Raw genomic sequence first — 23,443 nt, 5'->3', positions numbered from 1 at the left:
GGGTCTGTGCTGTGGAAAATCTAAGAATTCCCCTGATTCTCTTTTTAGACCAAGGGTAGTCCTGACATTCCTATTGGAAATGCTCCCTTAAGTTATGAAGGGTTTCCCCAAAGGAAAAGTCCTCAGGTGGAGAGTCTGAGGGAATGGAATCCTCTGCATCAGAATCCTAATAAGCAGAAAGGGGGTTGCATGTCTTCATATTCTGATGCATCAGAGTCATCAGACTCCTGTTCAGACAAAACTACTGGGGACAGATCTCTTTTTCTTTTGGAAACATGATAAGGTCTTCCGCCATTTTAAGCATTTGAGACTGAGGCAAGGAAGCAGGTGCCTGAGAGTGGGTCATCGGTTTCTTGGGTGTGGTTCGTACCCTGGGCCTTAGAAACTCGTTTTTGAAAGAACAGTAGACGCGAAAGTCGTCGATTTGTATCGAGAATCCGTAATGCGAAGTACTGCCTCGGAAGCCAGTGCCTGCTCAGCGGCTCCGGCCCCATCCAAGGGAGAGACAACCGCAAGATCCTTAGTCGAAGAGGAGTTTTGTGGCATACCGGACTCCGAAAGGGTCTCGGTAGCGGCCTCTGAATCCACAGCAGCAGGCATTAAGGGCTGTGAAAGCACCTCACTGAGGACTGGAAAACTGATGACTAGCTTAACAGAAGCATCGTCGGAAGGCTTGGACCTGTGCGGTCTTTCTCTGTCTTTATCCTTACGTTTTTTCGGAAGATCTGCTGTCGGATGGCCTACCAAAGCCATATCGGAATTAGAGGACTGTAAGCGAAAATATCTAGCTACAATAAGGGCCTGATGATGTATAGTTCTGGCGTTGAATAAAGCACAAAAGCAACAGCGGGGGACGTTGTGGTCTGGGCTTAAGCAAGTCACGCAGTAAGAATGAAAGTCTCTGTATGGTATTTGCTTTCCACAAACGAGACAATTGTTAACTTTTTCTGACATCGGTTAGTGCAAGAAAAAAGGATCCCCAATGGGGTACTTAGCTTTAGAAGACTACAGCTTCAATTCGGAAGACAAAACTCAGGTAGCGGCCAACCGGCACTCGTGCAAACTGCATCTGCTTCAGGCTCCGTGGCAAGAAAGACTGATGTAATGACGTTGGCTCCTTTACTTTATACTACTGACGACCTGACGTCAGTCCTGAAGCGACAGCAACCGACGCAGAAATACTAAGCCTCTGGTATTTCAGGCCAGACGAGGGCTACCCTGGCAGGGATAACCCAAATGTGATGACTGCAACAGTGAAACACGAAGAAAGTACAGTTGTGTACACTTACCATAAATGAAGATGTTAGAGTGTATTCACTGTTGCAGTCATTACATTTGGGTAATCTGCTGGCAGGTCGCCCTCAGTCGGCCTGAATAACAAAGTCTTGGGTCCTGCATCGGTTGCCATCTCCTCTTCCATGACGTCAGTTCGTCAGGGGTATAAAACATGCAGCAGAGGCCATTTTATTCAGTTTTTCTTAACCCAGATGTCAGGTGCCCCCCAAATGGGGAGCAAAAAAAAAAAAAATATATATATATAGATATATATATATATATATATATATATATATATATATAAACAGCAATATATATAAATGCACTTTTAGCAACATAAACTTTACCTTCATCTAAAAGCAAATACACCACAAAGGCTTTAGCATATAGTGAAGGAAAGAGAAGTTATAGAAAAAGGGGGATGGCGGTTGGGTAACCAGGGCTGCAAAGTACAGTTGTGTACCTACCATAAATGTAGATGTTCGAGTGTATTCACTGTTGCAGTCTTTACACTTGGGTTATCCTGCTGGTAGGCTACCCCGCAGTCGGCCTGAATTTTAAAGTCCTGGTCCGACGTCGGTTGCTGTCGCCTCTTCCCTGACATCAGTGCACCAGGGATATAAAAGATGCAGCCGATACCATTTTCTTCAGTTTTTCTTGCCCCAGATGTCAGGTGCCCCCAAAAGGGTAGGCTAAAAAAATTTTCTTATAAAAGCATGCACTAAAATAAACAATACCTTCATCTACAAGCAAATACACCACATAGGTTGTATAGGACAGAGAAGTACAGATAAGTCCCAGCAAAGAAAGGGGGATGGTGGGTGGGTAACCTGGACTGCAACAGTGAATACACTTGAACATCTACATTTATGGTAGGTACACAACTGTACTATGTTCATCGTGTTTCACTGTTGCAGTCATTACACTTGGGTTGAATCCCAAAGCTGAGGTTGGGCGGCTGTGTCTAAATACAATTAGGAGTGGCTATAAGGCCCTGCAGAACTGCTGTGGCAAAGCCTGCTCTGGATTTAGAGTAAAGAGGTAAGTGGTAGTGCTTAGTAAAAGTGTGCACTGAAGTCCAAGTTGCAGCCTCCAAAATATCCTTGGTTGGTACTCCTCTGAGGAAGGCTGCTGAGGTGGCTGCTGCCCTGGTAGAATGTGGTCTAATGCCCTTAGGCACTGACTTGCCATGTTGTGAATAGCAGAAACGAATGCAGTGTCCTATCCATTTTGAAATATTCTGCTTTGAGATAGCCTTTCCTTGTGATCCTGCAGCATATGCCACTAAAAGTTGCTCAGTCTTTCTGAAAGCTTTAGTTTTGTCCAAGTAGAAGCGTAGCTGTCTGTGTATGTCCAAGAATGCAGAAGTTTCTCCCCTTTATTCTGTGGGTTTGGGAAAAAAAGTAGGCAAATGAATGGTTTGGTTAAGAGCCACACTGGACACCACCCTAGGCATAAATGTTGGGTTTGTCCTTAAGAGAAACCCTGTCCAGATGGAAGATAATAAAAAGGTTCCACAGCCATTAATGCCTGTAACTCTGAGACTCTTCTTGCTGAAGTTATTGCTAGGAGCGGAGCTGTATTCCATGATATGAATTTTCTCTCAGCTATATTGGCTGGCTCGAAAGGAGGCTGTGTGAGTTTTTCCAAGACAAAATCGAGGTCCCATGCAGGTATTGGTGCTCTCCTTGGAGGTCTTATATTTTTGGCTCCCCTGAGGAACTGCCTAAGCAATGGATGTGAAAAAATAGGTGGGTCTGCATTGTAATGAGCTGAAATGGCAGAGGCATGGATCTTAATTGATGAGAAGGATAGGCCTTTGTCCAGAATCTCAGTTAGATACTGTAAAATCTGAGGTATATTTGGGACAAGCGTGTCAATTCCTTGTGCCTGGTTCCAAGCACAGAATCTCTTCCATTTTTCTGCGTAAGATTTTCTGGTGCTGGGCCTCCTGGCCTCCAAAATAACATCCATAACCGCTTTAGATAGAGGTGTATTCTGAATGGTTACACTATTTGAGGCAATGTCCAGGCTGGGCCTTGGGACAAGCTCCTTAGGATTGGGTACCAGTGTTGGCGTGGCCAATCTGGGGCAATTAGTATCATTTGTGGCTTCTATTGTCTGACCTTTAGGAGTACCTTGTGGAGGAGAGGCAGTGGAGGAAAGGCATATACTGTAAGGTTGTTCCAGCTGAATGACAAGGCATCAACTTTCCATGCTTGTTTGTGATAAGTCCTTGTGCAGAATCTCTGAAGTTGGCAGTTGTGAGGGGAGGCAAAAATATCTATGTCTAGGCATCCCCATTTCCTTGTTATCATGCTGAAGATTTGTGGATCTAGTTTCCACTCGTGAGGATCCATGAGGTTTCTGCTTAGTTCGTCTGCCAGAGCATTTGTTTTTCCTGGCAGGAATTGTGCTTGCAGGTGTACTTGGTAGGTCAATGCTGTGTTCCACAAAATCATGGCTTGCCTGCAAAGGGGGTAGGAATGTGTGCCCCCCTGTTTGTTTATGTACCACATGACTGTGGTGTTGTCCGTCTTTATCAGCATCTGTCCTGGATGAAGTAGGTCCTTGAAGGCTGTCAGGGCATTTTGTACAGCTAGCATCTCTTTTTGATTGATGTGAAGATGCCTTTGGCTTGGGGGCCATGTGCCCTGAATACATTTTCCTGCCATGTGGGCCCCCCAGGCATAATCTGATGCATCTGTTAGTGTTTGCCTGGCTGTGGGTAAAGTGAATGGCTGTCCCTTGTTGTGGTGACAGGCCTGTGCCCACCATCAAAACTCCTGTTGCAGGCAGGGAATGAGTGAAATTAAAGATTCCAGGCTGTGGCAATGTTGAGTCCAAACACTTTTTAGATACCATTGTAGTTTCCTCATATGCAGTCTTGCATATGGAATTAGCAGAATGCAGGAGGCCATGTAGCCCAGAGCCTGCAGAATTTCTCTTGAAGATAACTGGGTCTTTGTTGCCATGCTTTCGAAGTAAGAAGTCAGTTGCCTTTGTTTGTCTGGTGTGAGATAAGCCATCTGGGCAGTTGTATTTAAGCTTGCACCCAGGAATATTATCTCGAGAGGGTACTAGTTTTGATTTCTTTTTGTTTACTGTGTACCCTAGGCAAATTAGTAATCTTTTTACAAACTCCAGATGCTTTAGTAGAATGTCTTTGGTCTCTGCTTGAATAAGGCAGGTAGGGATATATTTGAATTCCTCTTTGTCTGCAAAATGCAATTACTGGTGCCAGGCATTTTGTGAAGACCCTGGGCGTAGTAGATAAGCCAAAGGGCAGTGCAGAGAATTGGTAGTACATTGAGCCAGCTATGAATCTGAGGTATTTTCTGCAAGACTGTCTGATTGGGACATGCAGGTATGCCTCTGAGGTCCAAAGTGACAAGCCAAGCCTTCTTGCCCAGCATGGGCAGAAGCTGCTGCAGAGTCAACATTTTGAATTTCGGAACGTCCAGAAAAGTATTTAGAATAGACAGGTCCAGAATTAGTCTCCATGCTTTGTCCTTTCTTGGTACTAACAAAAGTCTTGAGTAAAATCCTTGTCCCTGCTCTTGTTGTGGCACTGGCTGAATAGCCCTCAAGTCCATGAGAGATGAAACCTGTTTTTGTGCCTCTGCCCATTGATTGTGTGACAGGTTTGGCATACCTTTTGCCTTTGGAAGGGTGTAAAAGTGGAACCTAGAGCCCTTAGAGACTATATTTTAAGACCCATTTGTCCCGGGTGATTGTGTGCCAATTTTGTGAAAAAAGTGCTAGCTTTCCCCCCAAGGGTGCTGCCAAAAGATAAATACTTGGCATTGACAGAGGGAAGTAATTGGGACTGTTTTCTATATGGCTGTGATTTGTCTTCTCTGCTTTTGGAGGTAGAAGCACCCCATTATTTGGGCCTGTATGAGCCCTGGGGCTGTTGTCTGCCTCTAGGGCATCTGTATCTGCCTCTTTGCGGCCTGTCTGACACGGGAAAGGACCAATTCTTAGAAGGCCAGTTCCTGCTAAATCTGGGTGGCTGTACCTGTAAGAAATCCTTCACTGTCTGCATAGATTTAGCTTTATCCTCCATTTTCTTCAACAGCTCTTCTGCCTTAACACCAAACAAAGTGTCATGCTGTAATGGGGCATCCAATAATTTTGCTTTAACATGATCAGGCAGAGTCTGTTCCTTTAACCAAGCATGCCTTCTAATGACAGATCCTGTTACAGCGGCCCTGCAAGAGGCCTCCAGTGAATCATAACCACATTGCAAAGTATGTTTTCCCACTTGTTCAGCTGCATGCAATAAATCCTTCAATTCCTTGTTCTCAGAACATTCAGAATTTGTCAACATTTTCTGTTTTAACAGAGACATTAAGTATTGCTGATATTTAAGCATATGAAACTGACAATTTAAAGCCCTTACAGCCAAGGTAGCAGAAGTGTAAACTTTTTCCCCCATCTGTCCAGTGCCCTAGAATCTCTATCCGAGGGGACATGGTTTTTTGCAGTAGCAGCCTTGACCCCTTTGGGACCCTGAGAAATAATTTCTGGGTCGGCAGCAGGGTTTTTATATAGAAATTTATGAGAATCTGGAACCCTGTAGTATCTGACTGGCTTAACAGGTGCAGGAGGTAAAGAGTCGGGAGACAGGCCGGACTCTGAAAATACATCATCTACAATGTCTAGAACAGGTGGAATAGCAAGAGGTCTGTGCTGAGGTAGTAAAAGAAAGTCTCTGAGCCTTTTCTTAGAATCGGAATAATCTTGGCTCTCCTAGTGGAAATGCTCCCTCATGGTATGCAGGGTTTCCCCAAATGAGTAATCCTCAGGAGGAGAAGCTGAAGGAATAGATTCTTCAGCATCAGAATCCTCATAGGGAGGAATAGAGTATCCCTGTTCTGAAGAGGAGTCAGAGGAAATGGAAACCTGATCAGAGGAATCATATTCAGTATCTTGCCTAGGCCTCTTATCAGGAGGGGGATGGGAACTCCTGATCAAAGTAATTAGGTCTTCGGCCATTTTGAGCATCTGTTTCTTAGGCATGGAAGTCTGTCCTGGAGAATGCTGTACTTGTTTCCTTGTCTTTAAAACTGTTTTAGTCTTTGTCTTGGATGCTGAAGTTGGCTTGATATAAAGCTGTGCAAGTCTGAAAACACCCTCAGAAGCAGATGCCTGCTCAGTGGCTCCGGACCCATCTGAGGGATTAGTTTCCGAAGGCCCAATACCTTGAGTATCCAGAGGCCTAGTTGTCTCCACGTGGGAATCGGAGGCGGCCTGTGGCTCTGAGGTAGTGGGTGTCAGAGGCTGCAAAAGTGCCTCACTGAGAACCGGCGACTGGCCTAGAAGAGGTTTCGTCGTCGGTTTTGGACCTCGGATGCCTGTCCTTTTCTTTTTCCTTGCGTTTTTTATGAACTCCGGTCGTCGGTTGTTCCAACGGCATTATGTAGTTAAACATACTTCGGCCAAAGTAATGAAAAGCAAAATCATACCGACGCTTAATAGTGCGTTGGTTAAATCTAGCACAAAACCGACAACTAGCAACGTCGTGGTCCGGGAATAGGCAAGGAATACAGTAAGAATGAAAATCCTTATGAGGTATTTGCTTCCCACAAGAAATACAATTGTTAACTTTTTCTGACATCGGACTGGAGCAAGAAAAAAGTTTCCCCAACGGGGTACTTAGCTTTATAGAAGACTTCGGATCTGAAATTCAATTTCGAAAATCTCAAGAGTCTGCCGACCGGCACTTGCGAACTGCTTTTGCTTCGGGCACCACGCAGCAAGAAAGACTGAAGAAAATTGCATCAGCTGCATCTTTTATACCCCTGGCGCTCTGACGTCAGGGAAGAGGCAACAGCAACTGATGCCGGACCAGGACTTTGGAATTTAGGCAGACTGCGGGTAGCCTGCCAGCAGGATAACCCAAGTGTAATGACTGCAACAGTGAAACACAATGAACATCACCATCCTGACTGCATCAAGAAAGTAACTGCAATTATCAAAGCAATAAGGAACAAAATGTTGTTTTCTAAATCCAGTCTTATACAAAGCACCATCTGTCGACATGTTAGCAACAGTCTATCTAGTGACACATGGCAGCCACCTGCAACCTGAAAAAGAAATGCACTTAAATTAAACTTTTAATGAGCATTCTTGTATCAGTCATAAGGTACTACTGCAGTATTTATCATATAAATTTTGAAGAGGCAGACAAAGTCATACGCTTCCCCACTATCTACTTGCAAAATAGTTCTACTTGAAAAAGACATCTTTTTATAACATATGCTTCGAACAAAGAAAATCATAAATCCTATGCTACTTAAGTTACAAAACTACTTGATAAAATAGCATTCAAATTCTACACAATGACTTAAGGAAAATGAACCTTACAAATTGTGTTTTCTTTTTATATTTTGATGGCCTACAAATTTTTGAAACAAATCACTCAACCCTATCCACCTGCAAATTACTACCCTAGATGTGTCAAATTAAAACTACACTGTTATATTCACATACAAATCACACAGTGCTCTATCCCACCATACCTATATATAGATTTCATGAATATTTCATACACATCACACACACAATCTAACTTATTAATGCATTTAGTTTAATACACAACTATATAAGTTCATGCAAACAAAAGTTATATAGACCAAAATGACAGATGTGCATGAGCAAGTCCATCCTCCTCAAAACTAGCACCAACACTATTAGGTTAGACACATTGTACCTGAAAACTTTCCCATGTTACTAACCCCCCCCCTTACCTACAATGCTCTACTAACAGACCTTCCATCTCCAGATCTCAGTCACGCCACACAAAAGCACAGCATAAACCAATAATACTATCAAGAATGGTGACCCACTGAACCACTTTAACAAAAGGGAAGGGGAAAAGGTGGGTGGAATATGTTGATATTTTTGATACTTTTTTTTTTTTTTTATAGATATGTTGATTTTTGTTGAGACAGATTTTGTAGAAGGGACAGAGTGTATAGCAGATGGGCTGAAAGGGTTTCTTTGCAGTCTGCCAGGATCAGGATGTCGTCTAAGCAGAGATAAATCTGAATTCCATGTGTTCTACAATGGGCAATGGCAGGGGACAGACATTTTGTGAATACTCTGCGGGCAGTGGACAGACCAAAGGTCAAGGCAGTAAACTGGAAAAGAGAGGAAAGTCCACAGAAATGTAAACATTTTCTGTGGGAGGGTTGTATGGGTATGTGCAAGTAGGCTTCTTTTAGGTTCTATGTGGCCATGAAAGCCTTGGTAGGAAAGAGGAAGGAGGCTTGGGAGCAGCAGCATTCTGAAGGTGGGCACCTTTAAGAAGAGATTTAAGAAGGAAAGGTCCAGAGTAGGTCTCCATGGTCTGTCCTTTCTGGGGACCAGGAACAGTCGAGAATAGAAGCCTTTTCCCTCCTGTCCTGAGGGGACAGATTCTATGGTACCCAAGTTCAAAAGGTTTATCAAGACTTGTGGTAAAATATGTCTAATTTCTGGGGGGAAAGGGAATGCCTCTTAGGGGTGGCCTTTCTTTCCATGTGAGGAAGTATCCTTTTTGGATGATGGCCAACACCCATCTGTCTGTGGTGATGGTTTTCCAAAAGGGGAGGCAGTGAGACAGACTTGCAGAGAGGGGTAGGGGGGCAAGGCAGTCACGGACTGTTGCGGCCTCCTCTGTCTTGAAAGGGCTGCCTACGGGGAGGCTGAGGGGCAGCTGGCCTTGAAGTGGTTTGCCTTCTGGTACCTCTTCTAGGTCTGGAAGAGGTAGATCCAGCAGGGTTGGGTTACGCCTGAGAAATGTGGCCTTGGACGGGTAGTTATTCTAGTATTTGGGGATGGGGGACACCAACAAATGTTAGATGTCTTGTAATTCCTTACTCTTTTCTTGCAGGTTTTTGAACAGATCTGCAGATTGTTTACCAAAGAGGAAGTTGGGGTCCAGGGGGGCATCCAAGATCTTAGACTTAAAGTCCTCTGGTAAGTACTGAAGTGTAAGCCAGGAATATCTCCTGAGAACAGAGGCAGATGCTGCAGAGCAAGCAGAAGTTTCTGCACCATCATAGCTGCATCTAATTGAGTGCCTAGCTACTTGGGCCTCCAGAGAAAGTTTAGAAGAGATGTCAGCTATTGTGGGGCAGTCAGGAGTACTGGCCAGTAGGGTGACAGCTTGAGAGACCAAAAACATATTTGGTCATATGAGTCTGATAGTTGATGGCTCAAAGCCAGTGTGGAAGAGGTATAAACTTTCTTAGCAATCCTATCCATAGATTTTCTGTCTTTGTCAGTGGGTAAGAGTGAGATAGATGGAATGAGTCTGGATTGTTTATCCGGATAGGTGGCAATCACAGCTGGGTCTGCCGGGGGGGGGGGGGTGTTGACTAAGAATTTTTGGTCATCAAGCACCTTGTACAAGTGGTCTGGGGGTTTAGGGGCATGTGGCTGAGAATCTGGTCTATTTGATGCAGAGGCAAATGCATCCAAGTAGGCAGGAATGATAGGAGGGATAGCAGAAGGTGAGGGGGATTCTACCTGTAAAAGTTCAAAGTACCTCTTCTGAGTTTCAGACATTTGAGAGGTGTCCCATTTGAAATATTCTTTCATTTTGGTGATACGTTTCACCAAATGTAATATCCTCTGGAGGAGAGTCTCCCTCAATAGATTCTTCATCTAGGGAGTAGTACTCCTGAGATGAAGCAATTTGGGAGGTGTAAGAAATGGATTCCACAGAGGAAGAGTAACAGGCGTCTTGCTCTTCTTCCCTGAGAGGCTGGAGGAGGGAGAGAAGAAGCAGAAGGTCTAAGGCTTAGCAGCGGTAGAGTAAAGGAAGATGAGGCTGAAGGCCTAAGGGCCATAAAGGCCTGCATCAAGGAGGAAGTGAAGGACTGCCAGTCAGGTAGGCCTTCTTTGGTCATGGTCGAATGTTTAGTTTTTTGTTTCTTTTTGCATGGTGTGGACGTAGGTGTAGGCCTGGAGTCGGATGGCGATCTAACAGTAGTAGTGTCCAGAGGAGGGATCCCGATCAGAAGCTCTAAGTCTGCTTCCCCCTCGACAGTAGTCAGGGTCTGAGCTGGCTCCAGGGACGTGCAGGTCGGCTGTGAAACGGCTTCTACGAAAGTCGCCACTGAAGTAAACGGGTCCTCCGAACATCCCTCAACTCCTAAAGCGGAAGATGGTGGGGCGTCCGGTAGCGAAGAGGTAGAGGGTCTAGGAAACTTGGCCTTCTTACGCAGAGGTTCTGTCTTTTAAAATAAAAGTAGATTTTCCAAAGTCCTTAGAAATAGAATAACACAGTCTGAACTCCATCTCTCCGGGTATTCTTCAGCAGGAATAGTAGTTACCCTTCCAACTTTTTTCAATTACCTTAGTCTCACCATTTACATGTTCCCAAATAAGATTTCCTGGGGCTTTAGCTTAAATTTTAAAAGACACTTTCCTGTTTCCACAGTTACATACTTCTGGGGAGGATGGGTAGAGGGACAGCCCCAACAAGCTCCTCTCCAAAAAAAAGCATCACTATAATGTAACCTACCAGCATCTTCAAGCATAGACTTTGTAAAGGTCTGCATATATGCAAGTGCTGTTATATACCATTTTACACATTTTCTTTTACATATTACATTTTATTGAAATGGCAAGTGTAGCCTTTTGTTATCTTTTAAACAATTTACACAGATATGTTTAGCTTTGTCACAGTTCTAATATGGCAAGTTCACTTCTAATATATTTCCTTTTGAATAAAGAACAACTTTTCCACGTTATTAGTTTTCCTCAAAAGTGGGATGAGGATTTCCATCCTCGTCAAAAGCTGACGATATTGGGTGGTCTCCCTTCAAGGGTATATGCTTCTGATTACTACAGCCCCAAAAGAAGACCCAAGTCTATACACTGCTTCTAGCTCAAAGTTTTACACAGCTGTTCCATAAACCCCAGTAGTAGATGCAGAAATGTCATCCAAGGTTGCATTTTGAAATGAGGCCTGAGAGGTAGCCTCTGCTCTGGCCAAGTGTGCTCTGGGTTGAGTAGGCAAAGTTCTACTGTGTTGCATAGAACAATTAATGCAGTATGACACTTAGTCTTTCTTTAAATTTAGAAGATACAAGTAATTGGATATATAAATAAGGCCTTAAGGAGGGATGAAGCAATAGGGATTTGAAGGTCCCTCAGACACAGAGGCTTCAACTAGAGGAGGCAGCCTGAGCTAGGGGAAAGAAACTGTAAAAGCCTAATTGATTAAGATCTTGTTCCTACTGATATTCCAAATATCAGAATAAGGGGAAGGGAAAATCAAAGGAGTGCAGTGGGCCATTTCTAGATGACAGCATCCCTGTGACACACTCCAGAGGATGGCTCAGGGAAAAGAAGATGCTGTACTTGGTGTTGGACAAGGATGCAAACAGGCTGTAGCAATGATTCCCTCAGCAACAGAGCATATTCCATGCTACTGACTGACTAGGGACCAATCACAATAGTAAGCAATCACAAGCCTGTCTGCAAGAAAAATGGCTTCCCAAGAATGTGACTGGGAATCTGACAGTGGTTTGCTAATACAACCCCTTACCATGCTCTCTCTACTGAGACAGAGAGAGAGAGAGAGAGACAGAAAGTAGGAGTCCCCTCTTGCTTGTTTACATATGAAACTACTGCCATGTTGTTGGTATAGATGGCTATCATACACCTTGCAGCAGAGAATTGTGAAAGTCCTTAACAGTAAGGAGGAAGAGAACTGCCCTCATCTCCATTGCAATGATGACTGCCACTAAGGGATCTGAACTTGGATTAGACTGCCCAAATTTTGATTTGTGATGTGAAGCCACCACCAAAGGAGTGTTAGACAACCACTGGAAATTCTGATGTGAAGGTTTATGGGCTCTACCGTCAGGAACCCGTGAGATTTCAAGGTCCACTGAAAAACCTAAAATAAAACATTTTGCACAGGAATAATGTAGATTATTGCTCCCCACAATCCAAAGGCTGGTAAACATATGAAAGCTGGTACTGAAAGCAAATAATCAATAAAGGAAGTTTTGTAATGGAAGGATCCTATGTGCAGAAAGAAGAGCCCTGCATGACACAGTACCCAGGGTACAGCCTATAAAATTCAGCATTTCAGGGGGCCTTGGCTGGGACTTTGCAGTGTTCAAAGTAATCTAGAAGAACCAAAAAGATCAAAAGACAAACATGCAAATTTTTGTATAATACCACAGTTAGGACTGCCAGTTATCCAGGGAAGGAAACACTTTCACCCTATGCGGCCTCAGATTTACAGTGCCCAATCATTTGGAAAATAATTGACACTAACATAAGACTGAACTAGTAGATCATGGAACTTGCACTGACTAGCTCCTACATTTGATAACCAACTTGGGCACTGCTGTGAGACAGAAAGGCAGAGTTTGGAAAAGGTAAGGACTGCCTCCTAAAGAAGCATAGAAACCTTTGGGACTCCTTGATCCTTATGCAGACGATTCCTTGATTATCTTTATGCAGAGGGTGTACTGGAGGTATAAACAGCGCATCCAGTTTCCTTTTGGGACACACTGGGAAGGATGGACATCACCATGACCATCTGAAAGGCTTCTTCAGGACTAAATTAATTTAGGCCATTAAAATCTAATAGGGGGACAAAGGTCCTTTATCTTCCTGCATACAAAAAAGAATCTGGAGTAATATCATAATACATTCTTCTCAGGTGGATAGCTTTTTTTCTGAATTATGTTTAAGATGTCTTTTCTTGCTGCACTCTTCTGATGAGGTGGGACATCTGCCAAGGGAAGACAGAGAGAGGCTGAGTTGAGGGTTGAGGAGAACTATGCAGCTTCTGAATATAACTGTCTTGATCCACTTGTCCTACATGACTGACAAGCCAGTAAGTGCAGAGAGAAACAACCCTCGACAACCTCCAGAGTGGGACAGATGACCAATGTCTCAGGGGAGGGGGGGTCTGATGCTGTGATTCCCTTGATGTTACCAATTATATCTCCCTCTGGCCTGGCAGCCTTTCAGAATGTTATCATGGTTCCCTTGGTTTCTTTCAGAGCTCTGGTAATTTTCATGCTGTTCACCATGCCTAAAAGCAGAGCTGTTGTGGGTTCCACTGTTTCTGAAAAGTTGAACTGTGGAGTCTCAAATTTTACAACAGGTGAAATAATCTGTTCTTCTCATTCTACAGTCTCCATATGTGTCTTAACATGTGGCCTGAAACAAGATGACATTAGTAAAGGTCGCCTTAGTGCTCTTGGCAAAATCTTTAAGAGACCCAGACATGATGACAAAGCAATGCAAGTGGCTGCTGCCAGAGCTAAATCCTCATATGAGCTGCATGCAAGTCTCACTGAAAATATGCTGCTGGGAGACACAGCTGTCATTTTGACTGCAGTCTCTTTTTAAGCTGTCCATCAAGCAAATCATCCAATGATTGATGCATACAATCTGTTAGTAACTGACAATTCAAAAGCAGTTTACAGCATTTAGAGAAAAAAGGCAGATGATAGGAAACATTAATCCCAAATTTGTCCTTGGCTCATTACTCCACATTTAGGTAGAGGGTAGCAAGACTCTGAGGATGGAGCTGTTTCAAGGACAGACATAACCATAATAGAATCAGGTTTGACTGTCAGTCCAAATCATTTCCCACCATTTCTTTGAAGGTCAGAGGATCAAACCTGGGCACAGTGAGACAAACTCCACATCATCAGGTCACTGAGTGGGACCACCCAAGAAGGTTGAGAAGTCCTGACAGCTTCTTGTACAAACATTCTGTAGAAAGGTTGTGGGGTGTATGGGCCATCTCCTTTCTTTGCCTTATTTAAAAAATAAAGGATGGGATCATATATTCCTTCTTCATTTTCAAGCCTTGGAGTGGGACATTCAAAATGAGGGCCTACGTGCTTCCTACAGCACTGTAGGTTTCCTATCGAAACTGGGATGACATCACATATTGTACAAATACCCTGTGCCAAGGTTCCCAGTCCCTCTTACCTGACATGAGACAAAATGGCCAGAGGCCCTTGTAAGAAATATCTGTGGCTAAAGACAAAGTTGTAGGCAACAGACAAAATGAAAGATGCAAATGCAGAGGTGTACAAGTCGATAGTGTTAACATCAATGTCAACAAAGAGCTCAAAGGCATCATGCAAGACTGTTGAAGAACAAACATACCTACAGTGACCAGCATAGACACCGACAGGCTTGGCATTGAGCTTAACCCCTAATGGCCTGACCTCAAACATCAATACCAATATTTCCACTGACACCAAGTTTGACAAAGACAGCCTGGCCCCAAATGCTAAAATACCAACATCAGCTGACAAAAATCAGCACACTGAGCTCAACCCTAATAGTCTGAGTGCTAACCTAAAGATTGAAAGACTCACTGACACCAGCAGCATCAATGCAAAGACCATCAACTCTTAAGGCAATACTAGAAACACAAAGCTGACATCAAGGAAGTCAACGGTTGCACTCCAAAGTGAAACCACAGCTGGTATTGATGAGAACACTGACACCAGAGGGATCAACTCTGGCATCCTCAAGGCTAGCACTTAAAAGGAGTCTGAAAACCAGGAAGATCTTGCCAAAAAAAAAATTGGAATGACTGAAAAGACATTTCTACATGGAAAAAAACATTGGCTGAGTTCTAATAAACATTGTCACAAGCCTCGAACAGGCAAAGTTAAGAACGCTCTAGCAAAACATATCCTGGAGTACGGGGATGAACACCATTTTACATTTATGATTATGAAGTGTTTGGTTGAGAGTTCACATCTGGGTGATCTTAGAAATGTCAATGAACAGCATGAAACGAAGTGGATTATTCAGCTGTAAGCTGACAGACCACTCTCGGCCTTAATGGAAAGGTGCCTCTAATTACCTGAAAGGCACCTCCATTACACTGATGATCATATTATTTTTAATTGTTTTGCCTATGAAATGCTCTATATCATCAGTATTTTCATGACAGTACTAATATCGACGCTATGGCAGTTACATGAACATCCTTTTTTACGCTCTTGTATTTACCGATACCATTCATTTAGTGCTCTGTTGACATGACATTACATCTGCATTTTCTGAATGGCTGACTTTTATGGTTTTGTTGAATCATTTGTTCGAATGGTATGGCTATTTGTGAGATGTTTTGTTGATGTTTATACAATATATTTATGTGCTTACATGCACTGAATTTTAAAAGCTCTTGTAGCATTTGATTTAATGTCGTTTCATTATTGTCTTTGGCATTTGTATAAGAAAACCTATGCTGCTTCTACATTGTTTTTACTGTTCTTTCATACATTTTTATTATCATATGATTTACACACCCCCATCTACCGAGCGTCTGACTGGATGATTTTCTAGGATTCTAAGGCTTTTATCAAAGTGTCTAGAATATTTGAATGTTTTCTATTAAAATTTATTGTACTTTAACTTTATTTGGTCTGAAGAAGCACACTACACAGGTGCAAAAGTGCTAACCATTACTAAAAACTGGTTTTAATTCGCTCTGCTGTATGTCGTCCTTCGTAATACTGTATTTCATTAAAAATTATCATAAGCCTATCACTGTGATGGGGATACAAAAATGGACCTGGACTGTGATGACACTGGTCTTGAGCCCATATAATGAGGGAATTATCACTGAGAGGAGTTATAGTTCATATGTTTTAGTACTAGGCTGCCTTTGAGGGCCAGTTTAAGCTTAGCCAATTATCTCACTTAAAAATTAAAAATTTCGTACCTTGCATCTGAACGGCAAACACATTATCCATTATGCCAAACCCCAACATGCAGCATTTGAATTAAATTCATTGTCAAGTTCTACGCTAGCTACCACTATGGGCCACTTCAAGCCTAGCCAACTTTCCCATTCGAAGTGAGAATCAAATGCTGTACCCTATGTCTGTAAGGCAAACGGCTTAACCATTAACCAGCTTAAATGGTGACAATTCAGCAAGTAATTTAGAAACTCCTTCACCAGACTAAGCAGAATGCACATCATCCAATTTACACAAGTTGCTAACCTGATGGAGTTTGTCTGTGCTTATCCTTCTTAACGTTTTTGTTTCTTTTTATATTTGGTATTGTCTCTAAATAATCACTACTCTTGCCGATGAGGTTGAAGGAGTCTATTCCAAAGACACTTTAAAGGTCAAAGCTCCATCAATGGTGACTACAAACCCTTTTTCTATTTACAAAAAGCTTTTAAATTATCTTGTATCTATCTTACGATGTTATGGTTTCATAAGCTCATAGGTAAGTACTAAACTAGCTGCCCTTGTCAGCTTTTAAGCCTAACCAGTTTCTCAAAGGTGAGAATCAAACTCTATACTTTGTGTTTGAGAGGTAAACACCTTAACCATTACGCTAACTCCCCCGACCCTTAAATCTTCATAAATCTCATTAACCGTATCAAAGTATTTCGCTTGCAAATTATTGTGTGGTCTTTGGATGTTATCTTGCGGCTACATTTCTTAAACACCTTGGTAACCACAATAACATAACAGTACAGTGCTGACCAGAAAACAATTGTAATCAGAACAAGTACAGCAATAAGCAGCATTCAGAAACAATGAAAGGAATAACTTTACAGTGCAGTAAGAAAAGTACGGTCAAAGAAAGGGGTGAGGTGCAAAAATACCTTTAGGCCTACGGAAAGGTATGTATGAGACAAAGTGTAAAAATAAATCCATAAAAAATGGAATTATTTGACTTATCAATCATAAGTAGTACCCGGCAAAATAAGCAAGACTGGACAAACTTGGGAAATCGGAAGAAATTTAAAGTAAATGAGATCTGGACAGGAAGGCTTGATCACACAGCATAACACAAAAGGGAGGAAATTTGCAGCCTAGAAAAGTTTCGGGTGCTGTGCTGTCCAACATCTAATGGTATCAGTCCTGCAATTGACGCAGACAGACCTCTACGTCAGATCCCAAGTTCTTCAATTTATGTTTCTTTTATATTCAACATGCCTAGTGTCATTTTTTTCAGCACGTTAACCTACATGCTAAATACACCAATGAATTTAAAACTTAAGAATGGTCAAAATTTCACTTAATATTTTTAGACAAGTTCAAGCAATTAAAAAGGTGCTGAGTTTAGTCAAGCAAAAACACTCTTCCATACCTGGATCTTAGGCAAAATGGAAAGGATAGAGGCTCCAATGCACAGCAACATGTTGATGCTAATGAAGGCCTTGTTTTCAGAGCAGCCTTCAGAGTGTGTGTAGTAGATGTAAAACATAACTATGGCAACCAGAGATAAGACATAGTTCAGTCCTGTGGCAGTGAGAAGAGCTGTTAAAACAAAACAAAAAAAACTTTATATGAAGACTGTACTGACACAGCCTGCTGAAGTACATATGCAACACTTTTTGTCAGGAATAATGTCGATTCTAAAATCACTGAACAAAAATATAAAGAAGTGAACAAAGAATGATGCTCAAGAAATTTACAAGTTATGTACTTACCATAACTTGGCATCTGTGTTGTCCATTTTCATTCTTTCTCACCAATGGGTTTGGATCCAATCCTTTAATCCAACTCGGCTGCATACACAAGACTTCGGATCCAGCTCCTCTACTGATAATGCTCTATTCTATCCCCAAAACCACAGATCAAGTTTGCTGCCTAATATCCCACTTTATTGAGATAGATACAGACATAAGAGAAGGCAAAGATCAAACCTGTAACTGAATGGTTCCAATACAGTCTAACACATACTTCTAGGAGTGATAAGGATGGGGTATGGATGAAAGGGAAGGTGAAGAAGAATGAAAATGGACAACACAGATGCCAAGCTACTGTAAGTACATAACTTACAAATCTGATGTTGTCCTTTTCATTCTTCCTTACCAATGGGACAGAATCCCCAGCTAGGTAGCCCTCGGGAGGCCCTCATCCCGGAGCACCACTGCTGAACCAAAGAAGCTCCGCTTCTGGAGACAATGTCTAATTTGTAATGAGTAACAAAAGCATGAGTCTTTGACCAAGTGGCTGCACCACAAATACCATCAATGGAAGTCCTTGACCAAAAAGCAGATGAAGTAGCAATAGACTGAGTGGAGTGAGCTCTAGAGGGGTCATAGCAAATCTAGACCTTTTGAGAATAAACCAAAGAAATGCAATCAGTAATCCATTTGGCTAATGTAATTTTTGATACTGCCTGACCCAAGCAGTTAGGGGAAAATGGATACAAACAGCCGATCAGACTTCCTGAACTGCTTTGTCCTGTGAAGATAAAAATGTAATTGTCTGTTCATATCAATGAGATGAAGCATGTATTCTCCCTTACTCGTAAATTTTGGAAAGACTGGTAATTGTATAGACTGGCTAATGTTACTTTGTCACCACTTTAGGAAGAAAGGAAGGGTTGGTCCATAGAGACACCTTGTCCTTATGAAAAATAATGAAAGGAGGCTTAGCCAATAGGGCCTGGAGCTCAGAAATTCTTTTTGCTTAAGTGACAGCTACTAAGATTGTTTGCCAAGAAAGAAACGTCATATCGCATTTGTCTGCCAGTTCAAAGGGTTTGAGTTGATCCCTGAAGGATCACAGTAAGGTCACAAGGAGGAGAAGGGTCTTTTATTGGGGTTTTGAGGAGAGATGCCCTTCTTGAAGGCTCTACACAATCTGGACGAAGTCAGAGAAAAAGGATTCGTTACCAGAATGGAAATTACAAATTGCTGCCAATTGAAGCTTAATTGTAGAAAAACTAGCTCCTCCTTTAAAGAAGAGTTGTTAGAAAGAAGTATGCCAGAAGCTGATGCTCAAAAGAAGTTGATATTCTGGCTGGAGGCTCAAATAGAAAATGTTTACCATTTGCTTCAGTACACTTTCTTGGTCGAAGCCCTCTGTGAGGCCAAGATAATTTCATGGACTGGGGAAGCTAGTCTGAACTATCTACAACAAATGAATCAGTCCAAAAAGCCACACTGAAGGCTGGAAACCAGGAAAGTAACACAAAAACAAATCTTTATTCATCACAAGTAAGCACTTCTGTCTGGTGATCATCACCAAACTTCTTCAAAGTAAACCATACAACATTAACCTTGCATACCCAACAAATTGAATCAATTAGTCAATTTAAAAAAAACACATTACAATCAATTAAATGTTTTAAACAGACAGTCCTAAAAAGAAAACTCTAATAGACTAGGAAACAACAAGTAAATACATTCCATTCAGTCATACTCAAAGTGTATAGAAAACAGCAACATACAAGAGCAAGTTAAAAAAATATATAATATAAATTAAAACATTTCTAAAAATACATAATTAATTCAGAAAAAAAATGCATTAAATATATCCACACTAGTTCTTCTTTCGGCTTTTACCAGTTAGGGGTTGCCACAGCGGAACTCCGGTCCACTAATAATTTGGCAGTAGATTTTTTTTTTATGGTACTGAGGTGCCAGCTGGACGCCCAACCTTCAACGAAGGCATGTCCATTCACACGTCTTTCGAACGCCACTCAACTGCGGGGACGACAGGCAGACTCCACACAGAAGGCGCTCCAGCTGAGAATCGAATGGGAGAAGGTACAGTTTTGTACCAACCATAAATGTAGATGTTCGAGTGCTAATACAGCTGCAGTCATAACAGATGGGTTATCCTGCCGTCAGGCGGGTCCTCGGTTGGCCGAATTCCAAAGTCTAGGTCCGGCATCAGATGTCGTCGCTTCTTCCCTGACGTCAGTACGACAGGGGTATCAAAGAACCAGCCGACGCCATTTTCTTCAGTTTTTCTTGCCCCAGATGTCAGGTGCCCCCAGAAGGAAGGCAAAACATAAATCTATGTAATAATGCAATGCAATATAATCAAAAAACAGTAGTTGCAAGCAAATACACCATAAAAGAATACCCCAATCAGGTTGTACGAGGAGGTGTTAGCCAATAGGCCTGTCCCAAGAGGGGAAGGAGGGAGGGAAACCTGGACTGCAGCTGTATTAGCACTCGAACATCTACATTTATGGTAGGTACAAAACTGTACTATGTTCATCGTGCATACAGCTGCAGTCATAACAGATGGGTAGAATCCCAAAGCTAAAAAAGGGGTGGTAGGCACTAAGTGGAACTAGGAGGAGCCAGGATGCCCTGCAAGACTGCAGTGGCAAAGCCCGCTCTAGATTTGGAGTATAATGGTAGGTGATAGTGCTTGGAGAAAGTATGTACAGAACTCCAAGTGGCTGCTTCCAAACTATCTTTCGTAGGAACCCCCCTGAGGAAAGCTGCAGAGGTAGCTGTGGCCCTTGTGGAGTGAGATCTGATGCCTGTAGGTACAGTTTTACCATGAAAAGAATAACAAAAGTGTATGCAGTGGGCTATCCATTTTGAGATTGTCTGTTTGGAAATAGGCTTCCCTTGAGCACCTGTAGCATAGGACACAAAGAGTTGCTCTGATTTTCTGAAAGGCTTTGTTCTGTCCAAATAATAACGGAGCTGTCTGTGAATGTCCAAGGAATGTAGTCGTCTCTCCCCTTTGTTTTGTGGATTAGGGTAAAAGGTAGGTAAGTGGATAGCCTGAAGGAATGTAGTAGTCTCTCCCCTTTGTTTTGAGGATTAGGGTAAAAGGTAGGTAAGTGGATGGCCTGATTCAAGGCTACCCTGGATACTACCTTTGGCATAAAGGAAGGGTTGGTTCGTAAGGAAACTCTGTCCTGATGGAATATGATGAAAGGCTGCACAGCCATGAGGGCTTGTAGTTCCGAAACCCTGCGTGCTGAGGTGATAGCCAGAAGGAAGGCTGTTTTCCATGACACATATTGCAGTTCTGTTGAAGCAGCTGGCTCAAATGGAGGCAGGGTCAGTTTTTCTAGAATTAAATTGAGGTCCCAAGCAGGTACTGGTTGCTTCCTTGGGGTTTTATATTCTTAGCCCTCTGAGGAACTGTCTTAAGAGAGGGTGAGAGAATAAAGGAGGATCAGTGTTGTATTGAGCAGAAATGGCTGAGGCATGGATTTTGATGGAAGAGAATGAAAGTCCACTGCTTAGCATCTCAGCTAGGTACTGTAATATTTGAGGTAAATTCAGTATTCCAGGATTCTGGCCCTTTTTCTGATTCCAGGCACAAAACCGTTTCCATTTTGCGGAGTAGGCTTTTCTAGTAGAAGGCCTTCTGGCCTCCAAAATGACATCCTGCACCTCCTTGGAGAGTAGGGTCTGTTGTGAATTTAAGGAATCCTCCATGCGGCTAGATTGAGTGTTTTCAGCTGACTGTGAAGAGTTTTGAAGTTGTGCTGAGTCAATAGAAGAGGCATTAGAGGCAGGATCCATAGTGGGGAATGCGTCAGGCTCCTCAGGAGTGGGTACCAGTGTTGTCTTCGCCAGTCTGGAGCAATGAGAATCATCTTTGGTCTGTCTGCTCTGGCTTTCAATAGAACTTTGGGCAGCAGAGGAAGAGGTGGAAAGGCATAAACTGTCATTGTTGTCCAACTGAAAGAGAGTGCGTCCACTTTCCAGGCCTGTGGATGAAAGGTCCTTGAGCAGAATTTTGTCAATTGGTAATTTCTGTGGGTAGCAAAGAGATCTATGTCTGGCCTTCCCCATGCTTGAATTATCTTTGTAAAAACTTGAGGATGTAACTTCCATTCGTGTGGATCTGTCATATTTCAGCTTAGGTTGTCTGCCAGCGTGTTTTCCTTGCCTGGCAGGAACTGTGCTTGAAGTTGGATTTGTAATTCCAGAGCCATGTTCCAAAGAGACATGGCTAGCCTGCACAGGGGATATGAGTGGGTTCCTCCCTGTTTGTTTATGTACCACATCACTGTGGTGTTGTCTGTCCTTATCAATAGCTGGCCTGGATGCAGTAGGTCTTTGAAAGCCATAATAGCATTTATTACTGCTAGCATTTCCTTTTGATTGATGTGTAGGCGCTTTTCTTTTTGGGACCATTTGCCCTGAATGCACCGATCTGTCATGTGCGCCCCCAGGCGTAGTCAGAGGCGTCTGTTGTGTTTCTCACATGGTCTAGGCTTAAATTCAACAAAACTTCTAATGTTCCTGGCCTTCCTATAAACAAATGATGGGGCTTCACCTAAGATGTTAATCAGAAAAGTGTTTCCTGTGACAATGTCCCAGTTTTATTCAATAATATTTTTGATACTGTGATAATCCAAAGTGTATGTCAGGATGCAGCTATTTTTGCATTTGTTATTCTCTGTGGAATTGCTTAACATTTTTCTACTGAGGAGGTTGAGTGAAGGTGCTTCAGTCCTTTTCAGTAGTTGTTCAGGTTTCTCAAAAATGGTTCCATCTCTGTGGTAATTCGAGCTAATCTACAGCCTTGGGACTTCACTACATTATACTTGGTTTTTGTAGGATGTATACTTTTACTGTGGAGTAATAAGTTATCCCTCGTTGGTTTGCTGAATAGATCAGCGGTGATTCTGTTATTGTTGGTGTCCTTGGAAATCTGCATATCTAAGAAAGTGGTTGAAGTACGGCTATGGGAAGAGGTAAACTCCAGGAAGGGGGTTGTTTGATTGAGGTAAGTGATAAAATCTCCAAGCTGCAAGGTGTCACCTTCTCACACAATAAAGACATAATCAATAAAACGTAAATAGCACGTGATATGCTGCATGTAAATCTGTGTTGTTTAACACAAAGTCCTCCTCCCATTTGCCCAGGGCAAGATCCTGGATTGCATAGACATGTGTGATCTTGGAGACATCCTGAATATTATGGAGAAACGTGAACTCATGTGGCAATTAAAGCTGAACTCTTTTAGGAAGCCTGGACTAAACTACTACTGTTCAATTAAAAGTGCACTGGAACTTAGAAAATTGCCACATCGTTTACATGACTAATTGTATTTTATTTTATTCTACAAATTGGTTTTAAATACCATTTTAAGTCAGTTGAGATTTAAGTGTATATTTTGTTTCCATCATCATAAATACATTTTTCTTATTTTTATTTATTTTTTTTTCTGGTTCTTTTTTCCACTTTATTCAAAATGATGTGTAATAACAATACTAATTATAAAATTATATAGGTTTTTAGGGTTCTTGTACACAGACCTGAAGAAGTCTAGAAGGACGAAAGCGATCTTTGTTAACAATAGGTTATGAAAATAGAAATTGATTTTTACATGTAATATGTATATGCATATATTTATATATATTTTTTGATTGCCAAATGAACTAAGGTTGACATATTTCCAACCATATAGTATATTGTCTT

The 23,443-nt window shown here is 42.1% G+C and overlaps 1 protein-coding gene across 1 annotated transcript in view; it reads right to left on the bottom strand.

Annotated features, from left to right (window-relative positions):
- The window catches only part of SERINC1 (serine incorporator 1), a gene marked incomplete at its 5' end in the record, with an annotated part of 787,452 nt that overhangs the window by 424,748 nt on the left and 339,261 nt on the right, over positions 1–23,443 (bottom strand). Inside the window, 1 exon segment of the mRNA XM_044073769.1 lies at positions 17,389–17,558. Within this exon segment, the coding sequence (XP_043929704.1) occupies positions 17,389–17,558 (170 nt within the window).

Source organism: Protopterus annectens, chromosome 1.part1, assembly GCF_019279795.1.
Source record: "Protopterus annectens isolate FY-2018-M chromosome 1.part1, PAN1.0, whole genome shotgun sequence".
NCBI classification, from domain to species: domain Eukaryota; kingdom Metazoa; phylum Chordata; order Ceratodontiformes; family Protopteridae; genus Protopterus; species Protopterus annectens.
This window is presented reverse-complemented; position numbering and strand designations above follow the sequence as displayed.